This window comes from Salvelinus sp. IW2-2015, linkage group LG15 (genome assembly GCF_002910315.2).
Source record: "Salvelinus sp. IW2-2015 linkage group LG15, ASM291031v2, whole genome shotgun sequence".
NCBI classification, from domain to species: domain Eukaryota; kingdom Metazoa; phylum Chordata; class Actinopteri; order Salmoniformes; family Salmonidae; genus Salvelinus; species Salvelinus sp. IW2-2015.
In genome coordinates, this window is record NC_036855.1 from 27,505,277 (window position 1) to 27,523,229 (window position 17,953).

The window sequence follows — 17,953 nt, forward strand, 5'->3', positions numbered from 1 at the left end:
TTATTAAGCTTTAGCTACGGCAAGCCTATAATATGAAGGCAGTGTGCACTGGTGCTCAAACTGACTCCAACAGTTGAACTTGAGGTGAGGAAGAATGTTTCAGACCTACCAGAGTTACTCCTATAATCTAACAATATAATGCCTATCTTTGTACAAAATATTCTGATAGTCAATTTACGAATTAGCCTCCTGTACATCTACAGTATATCTGAATAGCAGACGCAGTAGACATCTGACATAAAGAAGTGCGTGTCGGTGTCGTAGCATGCCGCCGGCATATCTCTATTTCTCTGGAGCTAGGCCTAAGTTTCTCTTCTTGGATATAGGTTACACATTTTTTTAAATATCATACTGAGCAAAAATATAAACACAACATGCAACAATTTCAAAGATTTTACTGAGTCACAGTTCATATGAAGAAATCAGTCAATTGAAATAAATTCATTAGGCCCTCATCTATGGATTTCACATGACTGGGAATACAGAAATGCATCTTTTGGTCACAGATACCTTAAAAAAAAAAGTAGGGGCGTGGATCAGAAAACCAGTCAGTAACTGGTGTGAACAACATTTGCCCTCTCCTTTGCATAGAGTTGATCAGGCTGTTGATTGTGGCCTGTGGAATGTTGTCCCACTTCTCTTCAATGGCTGTGTGAAGTTTCTGGATATTGGCAGGAACTGGAACACGCTGGCGTACACGTCGATCCAGAGCATGCCAAACATGCTCAATGGGTGACATGTCTGGTGAGTATGCAGGCCAATGAAGAACTGGGACATTTTCACCCTCCAGGAATTGTGTACAGATCCTTGAAACATGGGGCCGTACATTATCATGATGATGGGGGATGAATGGCACCACAAAGGGCCTCAGGATTGCGTCATGGTATCTGCAATTGTGTTTGTTGTCCATAGCTTATGCCTACCCATACCATAACCCCACCATGGGGCACTCTGTTCACAACGTTGACATCAGCAAACCGCTCGCCCACACAACGCCATACACATGGTCTGCGGCTGTGAGGCTGGTTAGACGTACTGCCAAATTCTCTAAAATGACGTTGGAGGCAGCTTATGGTGGAGAAATTAACATTAAAGTCTCTGGCAACAGCTTGGGTGGACATTCGTGCAGTCAGCATGCCTATTGCACATCTGTAGCATTGTGTTGTGACAAAACTGCACATTTTAGAGTGGCCTTTTATTATCCCCAGCACAAGGTGCACCTGTGTAATGATCATGTTGTTTAATCAGCTTCTTGATATGCCACACCTGTCAGGTGGATGGATTATCTTGGCAGAGGAGATATGCTCACTAACAAATTTGTGCACGAAATTTGAGATTAATTATATTTTTGTGTTGGGTTTGCGCCAGACATAGCGTTTTCCTTGATGGCCAAAAAGCTCAATTTTAGTCTCATCTGACCAGAGTACCTTCTTCCATATGCCTGGTCCATGAGTTTTGGTGGGCGGCCCTCTCTTGGCAGGTTTGTTGTGGTGCCATATTCTTTCCATTTTTTAATAATGGATTTAATGGTGCTCTGTGGGATGTTCAAAGTTTCGGATATTTTTTTATAACCCAACCCTGATCTATACTTCTCCACAACTTTGTCCCTGACCTGTTTGGAGAGCTCCTTGGTCTTCATGGTGCCGCTTGCTTGGTGGTGCCCCTTGCTCAGTGGTGTTGCAGACTCTGGGGCCTTTCAGAACAGGTGTATATATACATATATACTGAGATCATGTGACAGATCATATGACACTTAGATTGCACACAGTTGGACTTTATTTAACAAATTATGTGACTTCTGAAGGTAATTGTTTGCACCAGATCTTATTTAGGGGCTTCATAGCAAAGGAGGTGAATACACATGCACACACCACTTTTCAGTTTTATTTATAAAATATATTTTTTAAACAAGTTTTATTAATTTTTTTTCACTTCACCAATTTGGATTATTTTGTGTATGTCCATTACATGAAATCTATTTAATTTACAGGTTGTAATGCAACAAAATGGGAGAAACGCCAAGGGGGATGAATACTTTTGCAAGGCACTGTACCTCTACTGGTGTACAATCAAGCCCTGGTGTTTTTCCAGACTGAAAAATGTTAATTGCCTCAAAATATTCCTCTTCTGTAAGTTGGCTTCACACAGGTTTTTCTTTTACATTATTAGTATTATTATTGTTATTAGGAAAGAAATCATTCAGTGTAAACGGAGGAGACAGAAAAGACAACATATGATTAAATATTTTGCTTCCTCTTTCAAAATATAATATAATATGACTCCATCATATTTGAAACACCTGCATTTTGGAGCTGCCTTTCTCAAGAAAACAAAAAAGAGACCATGTTTGAGACCCTGCCCTGAATGACGGGTCGCCACTGGAGTCCACGGTAGTTTTCAATATCTTACTTTCCGCTTGTATTTCTTCCATCATTTTATTACTGTAATTCATTCCTGTTTTTAAGGCCTCATCCTCCACCAGTAGCCCAGGCTAAAGATCCTGTTTTTTTAACTGCTCACCCAAGCTTGAAAGCAATGCTCTATCTTCTGGAGACAGTTATAAAAACCTCCCCCTCCAAAGTTACATTTAGAATTTTAGAAGGCGGCTTCCCTTCAGTTTCGCTCGCAGAGCCCGAAGAGAGGTCTTCTCTTGTTCGCTTCGATGTATCTGATTCTTTTTCGAGCATATCAAAATGCTGTTCAATAAATAGTTTGGTTCTCTCTGTTATCCAGGATGTTTGTTTTGCAAATTATCAGCTATTTTTTGTATTAATTCATGGCACAAGCTGAGCCTGCCTGCCGTCCTGTACCTGCCTGACTCTGAACTGATGAAACCTCTGCTGTCCTCGACCTCCCTTTGCCTGCCCCCTGTTATAATAAATTATCTGAGAACTGTACTATCCGCCTCCTGTGTCTGCATCTGGTCATATCCTGAGGCGTGATAGCCTGGGCTGGGCCTGACTCTTCTCTCCTCTCCTCCTTTTTACTGGGGGATGGGCCTGACTCCTCTCTCCTCTCCTCCTTTTACTTTGGGCCTGCCTCACTTTTTACTGGAGGGCCTGACTCTTCTCTCTCCTCCTTTTACATGGGATGGGCCTGACTCCTCTCTCCTCTCCTCCTTTACTGGGGGGCCTGACTTCTCTCTTCTTCTCCTTTTTACTGGGGGGCTGGGCCTGACTCCTCTCTCCTCTCATCCTTTTTACTGGGGCTGGGCCTGACTCCTCTCTCCTCTCTTCCTTTTTACTCGGGGCCTGACTCCTCTCTCCTCTCTTCCTTTTTACTGGGGGCCTGACTCCTCTCTCCTCTCTTCCTTTTTACTGGAGGGCTGGCCTGACTCCTCTCTCCTCTCCTCCTTTTTACTGGGATGGGCCTGACCCTCTCTCCTCTCCTTTTACTGGGGATGGGCCTGACTCCTCTCTCCTCTCCTACTTTTTACTGGGGGCCTGACTTCTCTCTCTCTTCTCCTTTTTTACTGGGGGGCTGGGCCTGACTCCTCTCTCCTCTCATCCTTTTACTGGGGCTGGGCCTGACTCCTCTCTCCTCTCTTTCCTTTTTACTCGGGGCCTGACTCCTCTCTCCTCTCTTCCTTCTTTACTGGGCCTGACTCCTCTCTCCTCTCTTCCTTTTTACTGGAGGGCGGGCCTGACTCCTCTCTCCTCTCCTCCTTTTTACTGGGAGATGGCCTGACTCCTCTCTCTCTCTACTTTTTACTCGGGGATGGCCTGCCCTCTCCTCCTCTCCTACTTTTTACTGGGGAAAGGCCACTACACTCTCCTCCCCTACTTTTTACTAGGGGGCCTGACTCCTCTCTCCTCCCCTACTTTTTACTGGGGAGAAGGGCCTGACTCCTCTCTCCTCCCCTACTTTTTACTAGGGGGCCTGACTTCTCTCCTCCTTTTTCTCTTKTTTCTTTTCCTTTTCACCTCCTCCACCTCAATCTCCTGACAGGAGGCGGCCGGCTCTTTAGATTCAGGGACATCAGTGGCCTCAACCTCCATTCTCCATCATCCACCTCTTCATCAGATTAGTCCAACCACTACTCTTCTCCTTTTCCTCCTACTCTTCCTGTGCTCTTTGTTTCCTCTTCCTGTTGAATCCACGCAGACTGCTGATCCTGGTCCCTGAGGCTCCGTCAACTACCTCATCAGCAGTCCTGAAAAAGAGAGAACACCACAGAATCCAGATCATAAACAAGCCTACAGTACATCATCACTCCATCTAATCTATTCCCTGTTCATCAGCCCACCTGAGCATATGGAAAGTGTTACTAAACCAAATGCTGCTGCTACAATGGCATGGCACAGTCCCACTGCCTTACAGTTGGGTCTGGTACTGCTCGTCTCCTGTGCCCAGTATTAAGGTGGTGTAAAGCAGCTTTAGTTCAGTCAGGCAGCTGCACCTCACCCAGCTTGGTTAGGATGTCTGCCCTCTGGGGATCAAAGGAGGGAGATGATGATGAATAGAGTACTTTGTGTTTTATGGCCAGAACTATTTCCAGTGACACAGCTCATAATTTTACACCAACGGAAACTGGGCTGGTCTGGCTCGGAGAAGGCAGATGTAACATGTTATCTTGGATTTCTTCTCTTTGACCTCCAGGACTTTCTGCAGATGTTTCCTTTGTTTCTTGGTCAGGGCCGTTTCTTCGGAAACATCCTGCTTCTGTCCCTTCCAGTTGTGCCTCTTCCTCAGTCGCCCCATCTCACAGCACTCAACAGACAGGAATTCTACAGTATGTATCGCACAAAGAGAGCGTAGCATTGACAAAGAAGTGAGTGAAGCAAGTACCCATTTAAATACTGTATGTCGGTACTTGATATTAATGCGTTGCTAACTGGTTTTGAACACACAACTGGTAGGAAGAGCCTAAACAGCTAGATGGGTCATTCCTACAATGTGGTTCCTTTTCTGTCCCCAGGAAATATCAGTTCATATTTAGTGTAAAATGTGGATTCCAAAAGGCTATAAATATAAATTCAGGTGTCCTTTACCTTAAAAAGACCAAGATATGGATCCTGAAAGGGAATTTTCTGCATTTCCAACGCTTTAGTCAGTGGATGTTGCAGTTTTTGCCATGTCCCCAGGTGTTATCAACTTCCACAAGAAATATAAGCGATAAAATAATACAATGTTTAAAATCTTTCTTCATTATTTTATAGTCCTAGTTAAAGTCTCTTTCATCAATAAAGTTTTTTTCATGATTTATTGTATTTATTATTTTAAGATTTTTCTGTATGCCCCTGATATCACTTTCCATCCTGTTAGTTGTAATTCTCCATTTAAGAAAACAACCCCTTCCTACAATGACACCACATTCAGGAAGTGTGATAATTTTGGGGGTGGAAAAACTATGGTGCAAAGCTAAATAAATGTAATCACTCAGTTTGAGCTATTTGACCATGTTTCATGTTGTTAGTCTGTAAAGTATATCCCAGTCATAAATTTCCACCTTGTTTGGCTAAATTATATATATTAAAAAAATATATATATATACAGTACCAGTCAAATGTTTGGACACACCTACTCATTCCAGGGTCTTTCTTTCTTTTTACTATTTTCTACATTGTAGAACAATAGTTACCCTATTCCGTAAAAGACCAAGTCCATATTATGGCAAGAACAGCTCAAATAAGCAAAGAGAAACAACAGTCCATCATTACTTTAAGACATGAAGGTCAGTCAATCCAGAAAATGTCATGAACTTTGAACATTTCTTCAAGTGCAGTCGCAAAAACCATTAAGAGCTATGATGAAACTGGCTCTCATGAGGACCGCCACAGGAATGGAAGACCCAGAGTTACCTCTGCTGCAGAGGATAAGTTCATTAGAGTTAACTGCACATCAGATTGCAGCCCAAATAAATGCTTCACAGAGTTCAAGTAACAGACAGATCTCAACYTCAACTTTTTAGAGTAGAGACTTGCTTGGGCCAAGAAACACGAGCAATGGACATTAGACCGGTGGAAATCTCTCCTTTGGTCTGATGAGTCCAAATTTTAGATTTTTGGTTCCAACTGCCATGTCTTTGTGAGACGCAGAGTAGGTGAACGGATGATCTCCGCATGTGTGGTTCCCACCGTGAAGCATGGAGGAGGAGGTGTGATGGTGTGGCTTTTCTGGTGACACTGTCAGTGATTTATTTAGAATTCAAGGCACACTTAACCAGCATGGATAGCACAGCATTCTGAAGTGATATGCCACCCGATCTGGTTTGCGCTATCATTTGTTTTTCAGCAGGACAATGACCCAAAACACACCTCCAGGCTGTGTAAGGGCTACTTGACCAAGAAGGAGAGTGATGAAGTGCTGCATCAGATGACCTGGCCTCCACAATCACCCGACCTCAACCCAATTGAGATGGTTTCGGATGAGTTGGACGGCAGAGTGAAGGAAAAGCAGCCAACAAGTGCTCAGCATATGTGGGAACTCCTTCAAAACTGTTGGAAAAGCATTCCTCATGAAGCTGGTTGACAAAATGTCAAGAGTTGTTGTCAAGGCAAAGGGTGGCTACTTTGAAGAATCTAAAATCTAAAATATATTTTGTTTAACACTTTTTTGGGTACTACATGATTCCATATGTGTTATTTCATAGTTTTGATGTATTCACTATTATTCTACAATGTAGAAAATAGTAAAAATAAAGAAAAACCCTTGAACGAGTAGGTGTGTCCAAACTTTTGACTGGCACTGTATATGTTCAAATATGTTTGATAGAGAAGTTCAAAAGTGTTCACCATTATGCTAGCTAATTTTCCACTGAAGCTCACGTGTAAACAACATGAATCGTTGTGTTCTGACACAGACAGAGCTATGGAAAGTTCCTTCCTTAAAACTTTATTCCGCAAGCTATTGCTTTATGCATTGCAATATTTTTGAATGATCCCGTGAATATTTATGTTTTATGTGATGAAACTGACAAACAATAGCTATTATGACAAAGCTATACTGTGTATGTGTATAATGGTGTCTACACTGCGCTGTGTGGAAGTATATGGAATAGCCTATTGTAGTTAGATCCATGTATAGAGTAGAAATACATGGCTCTGGCTGTAGTTATTAGGTCTAAAAAACGGATGTCATTGCAGGCAATTAGACAAGCTTCTATTCCGACTGGAATGAAAATTCACAAACATATTTCCAATGTCATTTTTAATGGGCTGAATTAGGAATGTTATATAATGAAAACGTCCAAATAAAATATAGAAAATAGCCAATAGCTAACGTGCTGTATCAAAATACATAAACACAAACATGTATTACAAATAAATATAAATTGTGCTGATTCACCATCATATTGTAATTACACTGAACAAAAACATAAACGCAACATGTAAAGTGTTGGTCCCATGTTTCATGAGCTGAAATAAAAGATCTGTGAAATTTTCCATACACACAAAAAGCTTATTTCTCTCAAACCTTGGGCATAAATTTGTTTAAATCCCTGTTAGTGAGCATTTCTCCTTTGCCAGGATAATCCATCCACCTGACAGGTGTGGAATATCAAAAGCTGATTAAACAGCATGATCATTACACAGATGCTCCTTGTGCTGTAAACATTAAAAGGCCACTCTAAAATGTGCAGTTTTGTAACAAAACACAATCTCAAGTTTTGCGGGAGCGTGCAATTGGTATGCTGACTGGAGGAAAGTCCACCAGAGCTGTTGCCAGAAAGTGTTATGTTAATTTCTCTACCATAAGCCATCTCCAGTGTCGTTTTAGAGATGTTGGCAGTACGTCCAACAGGCCTCACAACCGCAGATCACGTATGGTGTTGTGTGGGCGAGCGGTTTGCTAATGTCAACGTTGTAAACAGATTGCCCCATAGTGGCGGTGGGGTTATGGAATGGGCAGTCATAAACTATGGACAATGAACAATATTGCATTTTATCAATGCCAATTTGAATGCAGAGATACCGTAATGAGATCCTGAGGCCCATTGTCGTGCCTTTCATCCGCTGCCATCACCTCATGTTTCAGCACGATAATGAGCGGCCCCATGTCGCAAGGATCTGTACACAATTCCTGGAAGCTGAAAATGTTCCAGTTCCTCSATGGCCTGCATACTCACCAGACATGTCACCCATTGCACCATTGAGCATGTTTGGGATGCTCTGGATCGACGTGTACAACATGTTACAGTTACCGCCAATATCCAGAAAGTTTTCACAACCATTGAAGAGGAGTGGGACAACATTCTACAGGACACAATCAACAGCCGGATCAACTCTATGCGAAGGAGATGTGTTGCGCTCCATGAGGAAAATGGTGGTCACACCAGACACTGACTGGTTTTCTGATCCTTTTTTAAAGGTATCTGTGACCAACAGATGCATATCTGTATTCCCAGTCATGTGAAATTTCAATTGACTGATTTCCTTATATGAACTCTAACTCAGTAAAATCTTTGAAATTGTTGCATGTTGCGTTTATATTTTTGTTCAGTATATATTCATCCGAAACCTTTAAAAATGCACCCATTTACAATTGTTTGTTTTATTATTGCTATCTAAATAAATTATAAATAGCAGCTTTAAAACAATGACACAAAACAGCATTATTAAATGTAAATTAAATGTTATATTCTATGTACTATTGATTCATAGCATGATATATTATTCTAACAGCGTTATTGACTGATGTAACCAACAAACACATTGCAAGAAGTCTCTGAAAATAGATGCAGAACCACTTCGATTTAGCCTAATTTCTTGTCCTGCGAGTTTCTCTGGAATCTCCAGTTTCCAGTGAATCTAACAAGTCCTTTTCTCCTCATCCTCAATCTTTTCTTACCACAGACCTGAAAGGTCTCCATCATTTTATTGCTCACCAGCTTGTCCCCTTCAAGTGTCTCCTCTCCCTCTTCTCTCTCCTTGCCTACCTGGCCCTCCCTTCCCCTCGTCAGATGATGCTGTCCTTCATGGGCTCATACTCACTATACTCATTACTCGTAAGCCCCTCCCCCCACAGCAAAGCTCTCCTCTGTGGTCCTCCGGGCCTCGCGGGACAGGCTCTCAAACCTCCTCAGGAACACGACCACAGCAGCCAGCAGCCCCGCCTGCACCGCCACAAACACAAACAAACACACCTGGGAGGCCAGTGCCAAGTCCCAGTACCAGTAGTGACAGGACTCCAGCACCTCCTCCTCAGCCAGGTAGACCACCAGCCTCCCTCGCAGGCGGGGAGGGGAACTGCAGGTGATGTTGCTGTGGCTGGTGTAGTTGGCAGGTTGTCGGAGCAGCCAGGCACGCAGGTAGAGCACACCGCAGTCACACGCCCAGGGGTTTCCGTGGAGCGACACGGAGCGGAGGGAGGAGAGGAAGTCCAGAAGGCTGTTTGGGAGCGTGGTCAGCTGGTTGTCGTGGAGACGGAGKTCGGTGGTGGCAGGAGGGAAGCGGGAGGGTAAGAAAGAGGTGGTGATGGCACGGCTGCTGCAGTCTACCTGAGCACCATGACAGGAGCAGTACAGGGGACAGCTTGATGATCCTTGAACCCTCCCTGGGGTCAACAAGATGAGAAGACCCAGGAGTGGGGTCACACATGGCAGGAACCCCCTCATCCTCACTGTCAACTCTGGAGAGAGAGAGAGGATATGTCATACTGAAACGGTGGAGGGGAAACAATTACAACTCATGTCTGTGGACGTCTCTGCCATGTGAGGGATGTAGATATCATTTTAGTGTGAGAAATCAGTCATTAAAAGAGAACATGTCATTCCAAGCAAGGGAGATAGCCACGCAAAGGAATACATATTTCCGGAGAGCGGGTGCCAAAGATGCTAGTTTGAATTCTTGAAAAAAAAGTGATGGGTAACAACACTGGAATAGTCCCCTTGTTAAATAAAATAACTTGTGAGAAAATAGGGACAGTGAGGATTCACAATTTGGGACAGCGTTTCAGGGTCAGGCAGATCACCTGCCCCTCTCCATGTAACAGTTAAAGTTGGAGTTAGTGTTAACCTAATATTATAAACATAACTAACATCTAACCATGTACGGAAGAACGAGTTACTACTGTGTAATGTTTATTTTGAGGATTTGGAAATGACATCTAACCTTTGATCTTAATAACAATTCAGGGTAACACTACATTTACACGTGTAGTTACACTGTAACAAGTATTGTAGTTAATTGTAATAACTCATAGTTACGCTGTAATAACAACATGTAGCTGGTGGTAATTGCAGTCTGTAATTACAGCGGTGTAACAACAAATGCTTGTTACCATGCCTGTTACAAATGGGCAAGTTTCCACTAAATTCACCAATTTAGTGTTTAGTTTCTTCTCAGCTGCATCTGATTCAGTACTGACTATCACAAGGTTGTAACCCCTTGTGGACAGATGCTCTGGGTGTCTGAGACTACAACGGTTGGAGGCTCAATAGACTCGAATTACCTATCCGTGAATGCACACTCTTCAAAATKTCCACTCAATGTTGTTGCTAGCACTTTCTCCSAKAAAGTGTACCATCTGGGTTAACTTGGTTGAGTTTACAAAAACAGATCAGATAAAGGTCAACCTCACTGACTGGGCTCTTCCATACGAGTGTCATCCCAGATTATAAAAAATAAATAAAATACATTACCCATTATGACAACCTGAACCTCCTTGCCATCCAAGTGAGAGGTTAAACCCACAAGTACACCACAGAGTACATGTAATACATGCATAAGTACAATGTAATTACTAGGTGTTACACAGGATTTAGCTAGTTAAAATGAAGTATATCTTGAGGTGTACTTACTTGTAATTATTGTGTACCTACAAAGTATGTTACCCATTCTGACAATCGAATCATCAGCTTCTGAAAGCGTCATCCAAGTCAGAAAATCAACACAGTAATACACCACAGAGTACATATCTGTAATATCTGCATAAGTACAAGGTTGTCGCTAGTTGTTACACAGGATTTTGCTATTTAAAGTTAAGTGTAACTTTATACTTACCTGTGAGCAAGTTCTATATAATGACTTATTACTCATTACCAAGTGAAAATACCTACAAACAAAAGATGAGCTTCTACTTTAGTCAACTTTATTGCAACATGTAAAAAACCCGACATTTCTTTCAAAATAACAAGTATTTTTATTGTTAGATTAATACATTAATTAATTAGATTAAGCAAAGATATAGGCTTACTCAATAACATAAAAATAACAATTTTAGTGGTGACTCAAATCTGTAGCCTCGTATGGCGAGTAGTCTAGATAGCTAGCTAATTTAGAAAAATGGGATTGTCTATTTCTTAATTTTTAACATTACAAGTAACAATAGAAATCGACAACTCTGTCTCTGACTGTCTTCATCAGTTTTTTTTTGTAAGCATTTTCCCATCATGGAGTCTGAAGCCTTGTGGGAATCTGTGGTAGAGAAAAATAATGTATGATAATTTAGCATAGACACTTTACCCGTATTTATCGTCATCATGATTTCTATAGTTTAGGCATACAGCTAGCTAGACCAAGCTGCTACCTAGCCAGTTGTTCTGTTATCCAGCTAGCAATAATAGTGTTTGTGTTGACACAAGTATATAGCTAGCTAACGTTAACATGCTGGGTATGTATCAAATCAAACTTTATTTGTCACATGCGCCGAATACAACAAGTGTAGACGTTAGCGTGAAATYCTTACTTACAAGCCCATTACCAACAGTGCAGTTCAAGAAGAGTTAAGAAAATATTTACCAAATAAACTAAAGTAAAAAATAATAAAAAGTAACACAATAACATAACAATAACACAACAATAACGAGGCTATATAAAGGGGGTACTGGTACCGAGTCAGTGTGCGGGGGTACAGGTTAGAGGTAATTTGTACATGTAGATAGGGGTGAAGTGACTATGCATAGATAATAAACAGCGAGTAGCAGCAGTGAACAAAACAATTGGAGGGGGGGGGGGGGTGGCCATTTGATTAGTTGTTCAGCAGTCTAATGGCTTGGGTAGAAGCTGTTACGGAGCCTTTTGGTCCAAGACTTGGCGCTCTGGTACCGCTTGCCGTGCGGTAGCAGAGAAAACAGTCTATGACTTGGGTGACTGGAGTCTCTGACAATTTTATGGGCTTTCCTCTGACACTGCCTATTATATACAGTGGGGAGAACAAGTATTTGATACACGGCCAATTTTGCAGGTTTTCCTACTTACAAAGCATGTAGAGGTCTGTAATTTTTATCATAGGTACACCTGTCTCTTATACACATCTAGATGTGTATAAGAGACAGGGACAATACTATGTGGGTATAAATATAAAGGACTGGACTTCTGAGAGGGGTGGGTTCCGCGGGGACATGCCAGTTGGCTATACAATTGTAATAAAAAGCATGTTTGATTTTACAAGTTCTGATAAGCGTTGTATTTGAAATGATTTTCCACGACATGATGCAACCGGTCAGGATGCTCTCGATGGTGCAGCTGTAGAACTATTTGAAGATCTGGGGACCCATGCCAAATCTTTTCAGTCTCCTGAGGAGGAAAAGGTTTTGTCATGCCCTCTTCACGACTGTCTTGGTGTGTTTGGACCATTATAGATCGTTGGTGATGTGGACACCAAGGAACTTGAAACTCTCGACCCGCTCCACTACAGCCCCGTTGATGTTAATGGGAGCCAGTTTGGCCTGCCTTTTCCTGTAGTCCATGATCAGCTCCTTTGTCTTGCTGACATTGAGGGAGAGGTTGTTGCCCTGTCACCACACTGACGGTTCTCTGACCTCCTCCCCATAGGCTTTCTCATCATTGTCGGTGATCAGGCCTATCACTGTTGTGTCGTCAGCAACTTAATGATAGTGTTGGAGTCGTGTTTGGCCACGCAGTCGTGGGTGAACAGGGAGTACAGGAGGGGACTAAGTACACACCCCTGAGGGGCCCCAGTGTTAAGAATCGTGTTGTTGCCTACCCTTACCACCTGGGGGTGGCCCGTCAGGAAGTCCAGGATCCAGTTGCAGGGGGAGGTGTTTAGTCCCAGGGTCCTTAGCTTAGTGATGAGCTTCGTGGGCACTATGGTGTTGAATGCTGAGCTGTAGTCAATGAACAGTGATGTAGCTGTAGTCAATGAACAGGTGTTCCTTTTGTCCAGGTGAGAAAGGGCAGTGTGGCGTGCAATTGAGATTGCGTCATCTGTGGATCTGTTGGGGCGGTATGCGAATTGGTGTGGGTCTAGGGTATCCGGGAGGATGCTGTTGATGTGAGCCATGACCAGCCTTTCAAAGCACTTCATGGCTACAGATGTGAGTGCTACAGGGGCGGTAATCATTTAGGCAGGTTACCTTCGACTATGGTGGTCTGCTTGAAACATGTAGGTATTACAGACTCAGTCAGGGAGAGGTTGAAAATGTCAGTGAAAACACTTGCCAGTTGGTCCGCGCATGCTTTGAGTACAAGTCCTGGTAATCCATCAGGCCCCGCGGCTTTGTGAATGTTGACCTGTTTAAAGGTCTTGCTCACATTGGCTACCGAGAGCGTTATCACACAGTCATCCAGAACAGCTCGTGCTCTCGTTCAGGTAATACCCTTGGGGTACAGGGATACCTAAATAACTACCTACTATGCTAAATTCAAGTATCAAAAAAGGCTAAACAAATTGCATGGAAAACTTWCTTTCTCATTCCTGCGATGACGTTTTTGACCTACAACACTTTCTCAGCAATCGTGTCTGGATTTTGCAAACTGACCTCCGCCCGTTCTTTGCTCACTGTTACKTGATGTCAGCGTCAACTCCTGAGGGGAGGTTCGAGAACTTCTTTATTTCGTCTAAGTTGAGCAGAAGGGCAGATCTTGACATGACACCTTCATTCTTGGATAAATAAATAATTGCACCAKTGCATCCCATCCAAAAGTGAGAATGTTCCTCAACAGTGAAACATTATGGTCTTATGACCATTTTAAGTGCATTTTAAGTTTATAAACCATTCAGTGGCGACGCAGGTGGGGCTCTGCCCCAAATGTTTTGGGAAGAAAATGGGCTTGCCTGTTTTGCATGTTATTTTGCCATTAATATGTGTCACATATCAGTTTGCAAACAATGAACAAATATATATATCATTGAGTTAATAAATTCGCTTGCAAACATGGTCTCTTTTTTGTTTCCTTGAGTAAAGCAGCTCCAAAATGCAAGTGTTTCAGCCTAGCTCAGTGCTTCTGTGGTGGTGGGGCAAGCCAGCAGAAAATATGTAGTGTTGCGCCGTGATTGGCTCAGTGTTCTGGGGATACTACGTCACCGCCAAGTCTAATGGTAGATTTAGAAAATGCAATCCCCTTGGGTGCTGCCATAGAGTTACGTTAGAAGTGCCCATCCAAGAAGGCTCAAGGTCACTGGCCACAGATAAAATAACGTCAAATCATGTTATATGTACAGTAGCTTTGATTGGACTGATCATGTCAACATCATACTTTCAAAATCTTAGCTAGCAGTCATCATCATGAATGAAGTCGACAATCTACTGGCAAATCCTTTTTAATCCTTGTCATATGAAGATAAATAATTAGGAGAAATTATAGATAAAATGTGTATGTGCTCATCTGCCATTGGTCATAAACATGAGACAACAAGTTGGAAATCGCAAATTCAAAAATGAGTGGTGAGTCCAAAAATGTATTGTATGCTGCTGCATAKATGATGTAATATGCCAGGGAGATATGTATACTGTAGCTAATAAAGTAATACAAAGTGTATGTTGTGTAGTAAGCTGTTGGTAGCCCATGTGCCTCACCCTAATAATTTGGTCTATTTTCACCTCTTAATTTTGCCTACTGTTCTGACTTGGTGGTGCACATGTAGCCTGTAACCTGTTTTTGAGAAATGTAATCATAGAATATTGTAAAKGCTTTCATTCTCTGCTTATATGCCCCCTTTATTTATCCCACAGTTCTGACTTGGTATACAGGGAGAACAATGTAAAAACAGCCCATGTTCTGAATTCTATCGCTGTACATGTCAAAAGTGCTGAACAAATAGTTCTGACTACGTCTGTCCTAGCTCGCTCATTGATGTCTTAATCAAAATTACGGATAGCCTTTTATTCGCTTGTCGTCCCCTTATGCATAGTTTGTACATCTCAATTGTCAGTAGAAACCACATTTGTTTAAGCAAGTCAGCCATATCAGCTATGTTTTTTTAAAGGGCAGAAAATGAGGCTGAATTAACTGTTTCGCTGCCAGACAAGGTTCAGCTGTCGCAGTGTATAGTGCAATTAATGTATTGTTTAGTGTTGTGTTGTGGCTTTGCTGGCATGCATCCCACAATTWTTTTCTGTTGCCCCACCAACATTTACATGCTAAAATKGCCACTGAAACCATTATTCAAACAAGCTTATTAGACCTACAARGTAACGTGTCTAAAAATAAATAATTGGTGCTTAAAGGTATTGACCCATTATTTAACAATTTAAAGTATTTTTTGACGTGAACCGTTTGTAAACCCGTTTTTGCCATTGGGCCTGGGACTCAGACTCCAGATCTTTATWGCAGAGTTGTGTCAATGAGGTGGTCGGTTTTCAATTGGCTAACACTTATGTGGTTTGTGCAGGGTGAATCGGAAACTTTAACATTMGTAACAAGCACGGTAAGAAGCATTCATTGTTACAACCCTGTAATTACAGACTGCAATTACCACCAGTTTACATGTTATTAAAGTGTAACTATGAATTATTACAATTACAATACTTGTTAGTGTAATTACATATGTAATATGTAATTACACTGTAAAAAGGACCCCTTAAAATGAAGTGTTACCCAGTTCAATTATACACCACAGTAGTTCTCTACAACTACTGCTGGAAGAAAAAATTTCTCTTTGACAGGTTATTCAGACATCTGAGACCATTCTCCAATCATACACTGAGACAGCCTAATAAAACAGTAAAGTTATGGTCATACTGAAAGGTGTAATGGTCTTGTTATGGTTAYGAGATGGTGACTTACCTTTGCGTGTGTTCMTGGCAGGAGTGGTTGGTGAGACTGTGCTACTAGTCACTCAGAGGCATGAGAGTGTATGAAGTCACAGCTGGCTTGCACTGATAAAGCACCCTGACACTCACATGTACGCACACACGCTCTTCTGATGGGACACAGGAAGGACATATCTATTTCATGCCAGCAGCATTTTATTCCTTATTACTGCCCACAGAGGCTCCTGTCTGGGAGGCCAGATGTAAGTTTCAGGGYGATTTATGTATACAGTTAATACTTCCTTTTCTCTTGGTACAACCCAGGGTAAACTGTCCCTACAACGGCTCGTAGGTTCACCATCTCCCARAGTAACTATACTATAGCTGCAGCAAGGCCCTTCCCATCATTCAGCTCCATACAGTCAGTTGAGTTAGTGATAGATCTGACACTGTGGGCAAGAGGGGTAGTGAGGTCCAAGGAGATAAATTGTGACCCAGTACTTTATTCAGCTACGGTAGTTTCGTGTCTTTGGCATCATTAAATTGAAGACTGTTATTTTATCAAATCAATTCTCTGTAATTATTATTACGCGATTAAACTAATCATGTAATTGTAATTAACTAGGAAGTCGGGGCACCAAGGAACATCTTCAGATTACAAAGTTATAATTTTCCTAATATAACTCTTCAGATATTTTWATATCTGATCAATTAGTCTTTTAATTAATTATTCTTTACCTCACGCTAGTCTCATTCCAAACGTCGCAAATTGTTGGTTYTCTGCACGAACCCAGTCTTTGCTAATAATCATCCATACATCAATTGTCTTAATCATTTATTTACTAACTAACTAAATAATCACAMAAATGAATAACAAACAAACAGTAGGTATGGTTACAAGGAAATGATAGGGGAGGTTCCCTAGTGGACTAAACCGGTATGACGCTTGGTAGACAAAGGGACTGAGAAGGGCGCGAAAGACAAAAGACACTACACAGTTGATAATTATAATAATTTAAATGCTAATCCTTTGCACATGAACGTTCACTCATTCGGGAATAATTGCAATCAATATATATATTTACGCTGTGTGTCGTCATGATCTCTGTTGGAATCGTCCGTCTTTCTACTGGAAAYTTAATCWGAACTTCTCTCRCCCATGAAGTCTTTCATTGTTAGAATGGATACTTCAGAGTCCCATTCAGAAATGTTCTTATAGAATAGTTGTTTCGGCGGTTGTCGGTCTTTGCATTCAGTCGACATAAATTCTAGCTGCAYACTAGAAATTAGTATTGAAGATTTGCTCTTATTCTGTCGGTATCGATAGTCTCAGAGATTAACAACCATTACAACCTTAGRTTATACTGAAGGTARGCATGGTCTCTACTCAAACCTTAGCCCTCTCGGTAATCGAGGTACGCATGGTCTAAAGTGYGCTTCTCCAGGTGGGGTTTTTATTCAGCAGAAAAGGCTGTCCCATGACACCAGATCGATGTCTGTGCTCATGGGTGCGGGCCAATGACTTAGTGAAACTTTAAACAGAAATACAATTCTCTCACATTACACAAATAGTTATCTTTACTCATTCATTTTATACAATAATTAGATGCAAGCCTCAGAACYGAGGCTCCTGTATAAACAGAGTTATGGTAATGTGGCTGGTCTGAGGTCACAATCATAGAACAAAATGGACCGGTCGTAGCTGAATTCTCCACCAAACATTTCCACATTCTCCAAAACATGGATATTGTTCAGTTCTCAAGTTCTGTGATGTAGAAGAAGTTCCTTTGTTCTACTGTGAAAGTCTCTCCGACTATAATGCCTGGCCATGAGGAGTCTCCAATAGAAATGTACGACCTGAGATAACAGAACCTGGGTGTAAGAGGGAGAAGGCACTCGCTATACCCAAAGAGGGCCACGTCATGACAGTAGAAAGACTTCCCTCATACAGGCCTGCCTGCATAGGGCCTACAGGATGTCTCAGGGCTATGTCTCAAATGGCACCCTGGTCCCTGTATTGTGCTTTAGGGCTCCGTGCTTGCCTAAATATTAGTGACCGTAAGATTGTACTAGAAA

The 17,953-nt window shown here is 41.9% G+C and overlaps 1 protein-coding gene across 1 annotated transcript in view; it reads right to left on the reverse strand.

Moving 5' to 3' along the window:
• Positions 1 to 7,140: 7,140 nt before the first annotated feature.
• LOC111973716 (platelet glycoprotein Ib beta chain-like) overlaps positions 7,141 to 17,953 on the reverse strand; it is a 14,439-nt gene continuing 3,626 nt past the window's right edge. The window contains 2 exon segments of the mRNA XM_024001103.2: positions 7,141 to 8,961; positions 8,963 to 9,570. Of these exon segments, the coding sequence (XP_023856871.1) occupies positions 8,899 to 8,961; positions 8,963 to 9,556 (657 nt within the window). The 5' untranslated portion in view covers positions 9,557 to 9,570 and the 3' untranslated portion in view covers positions 7,141 to 8,898.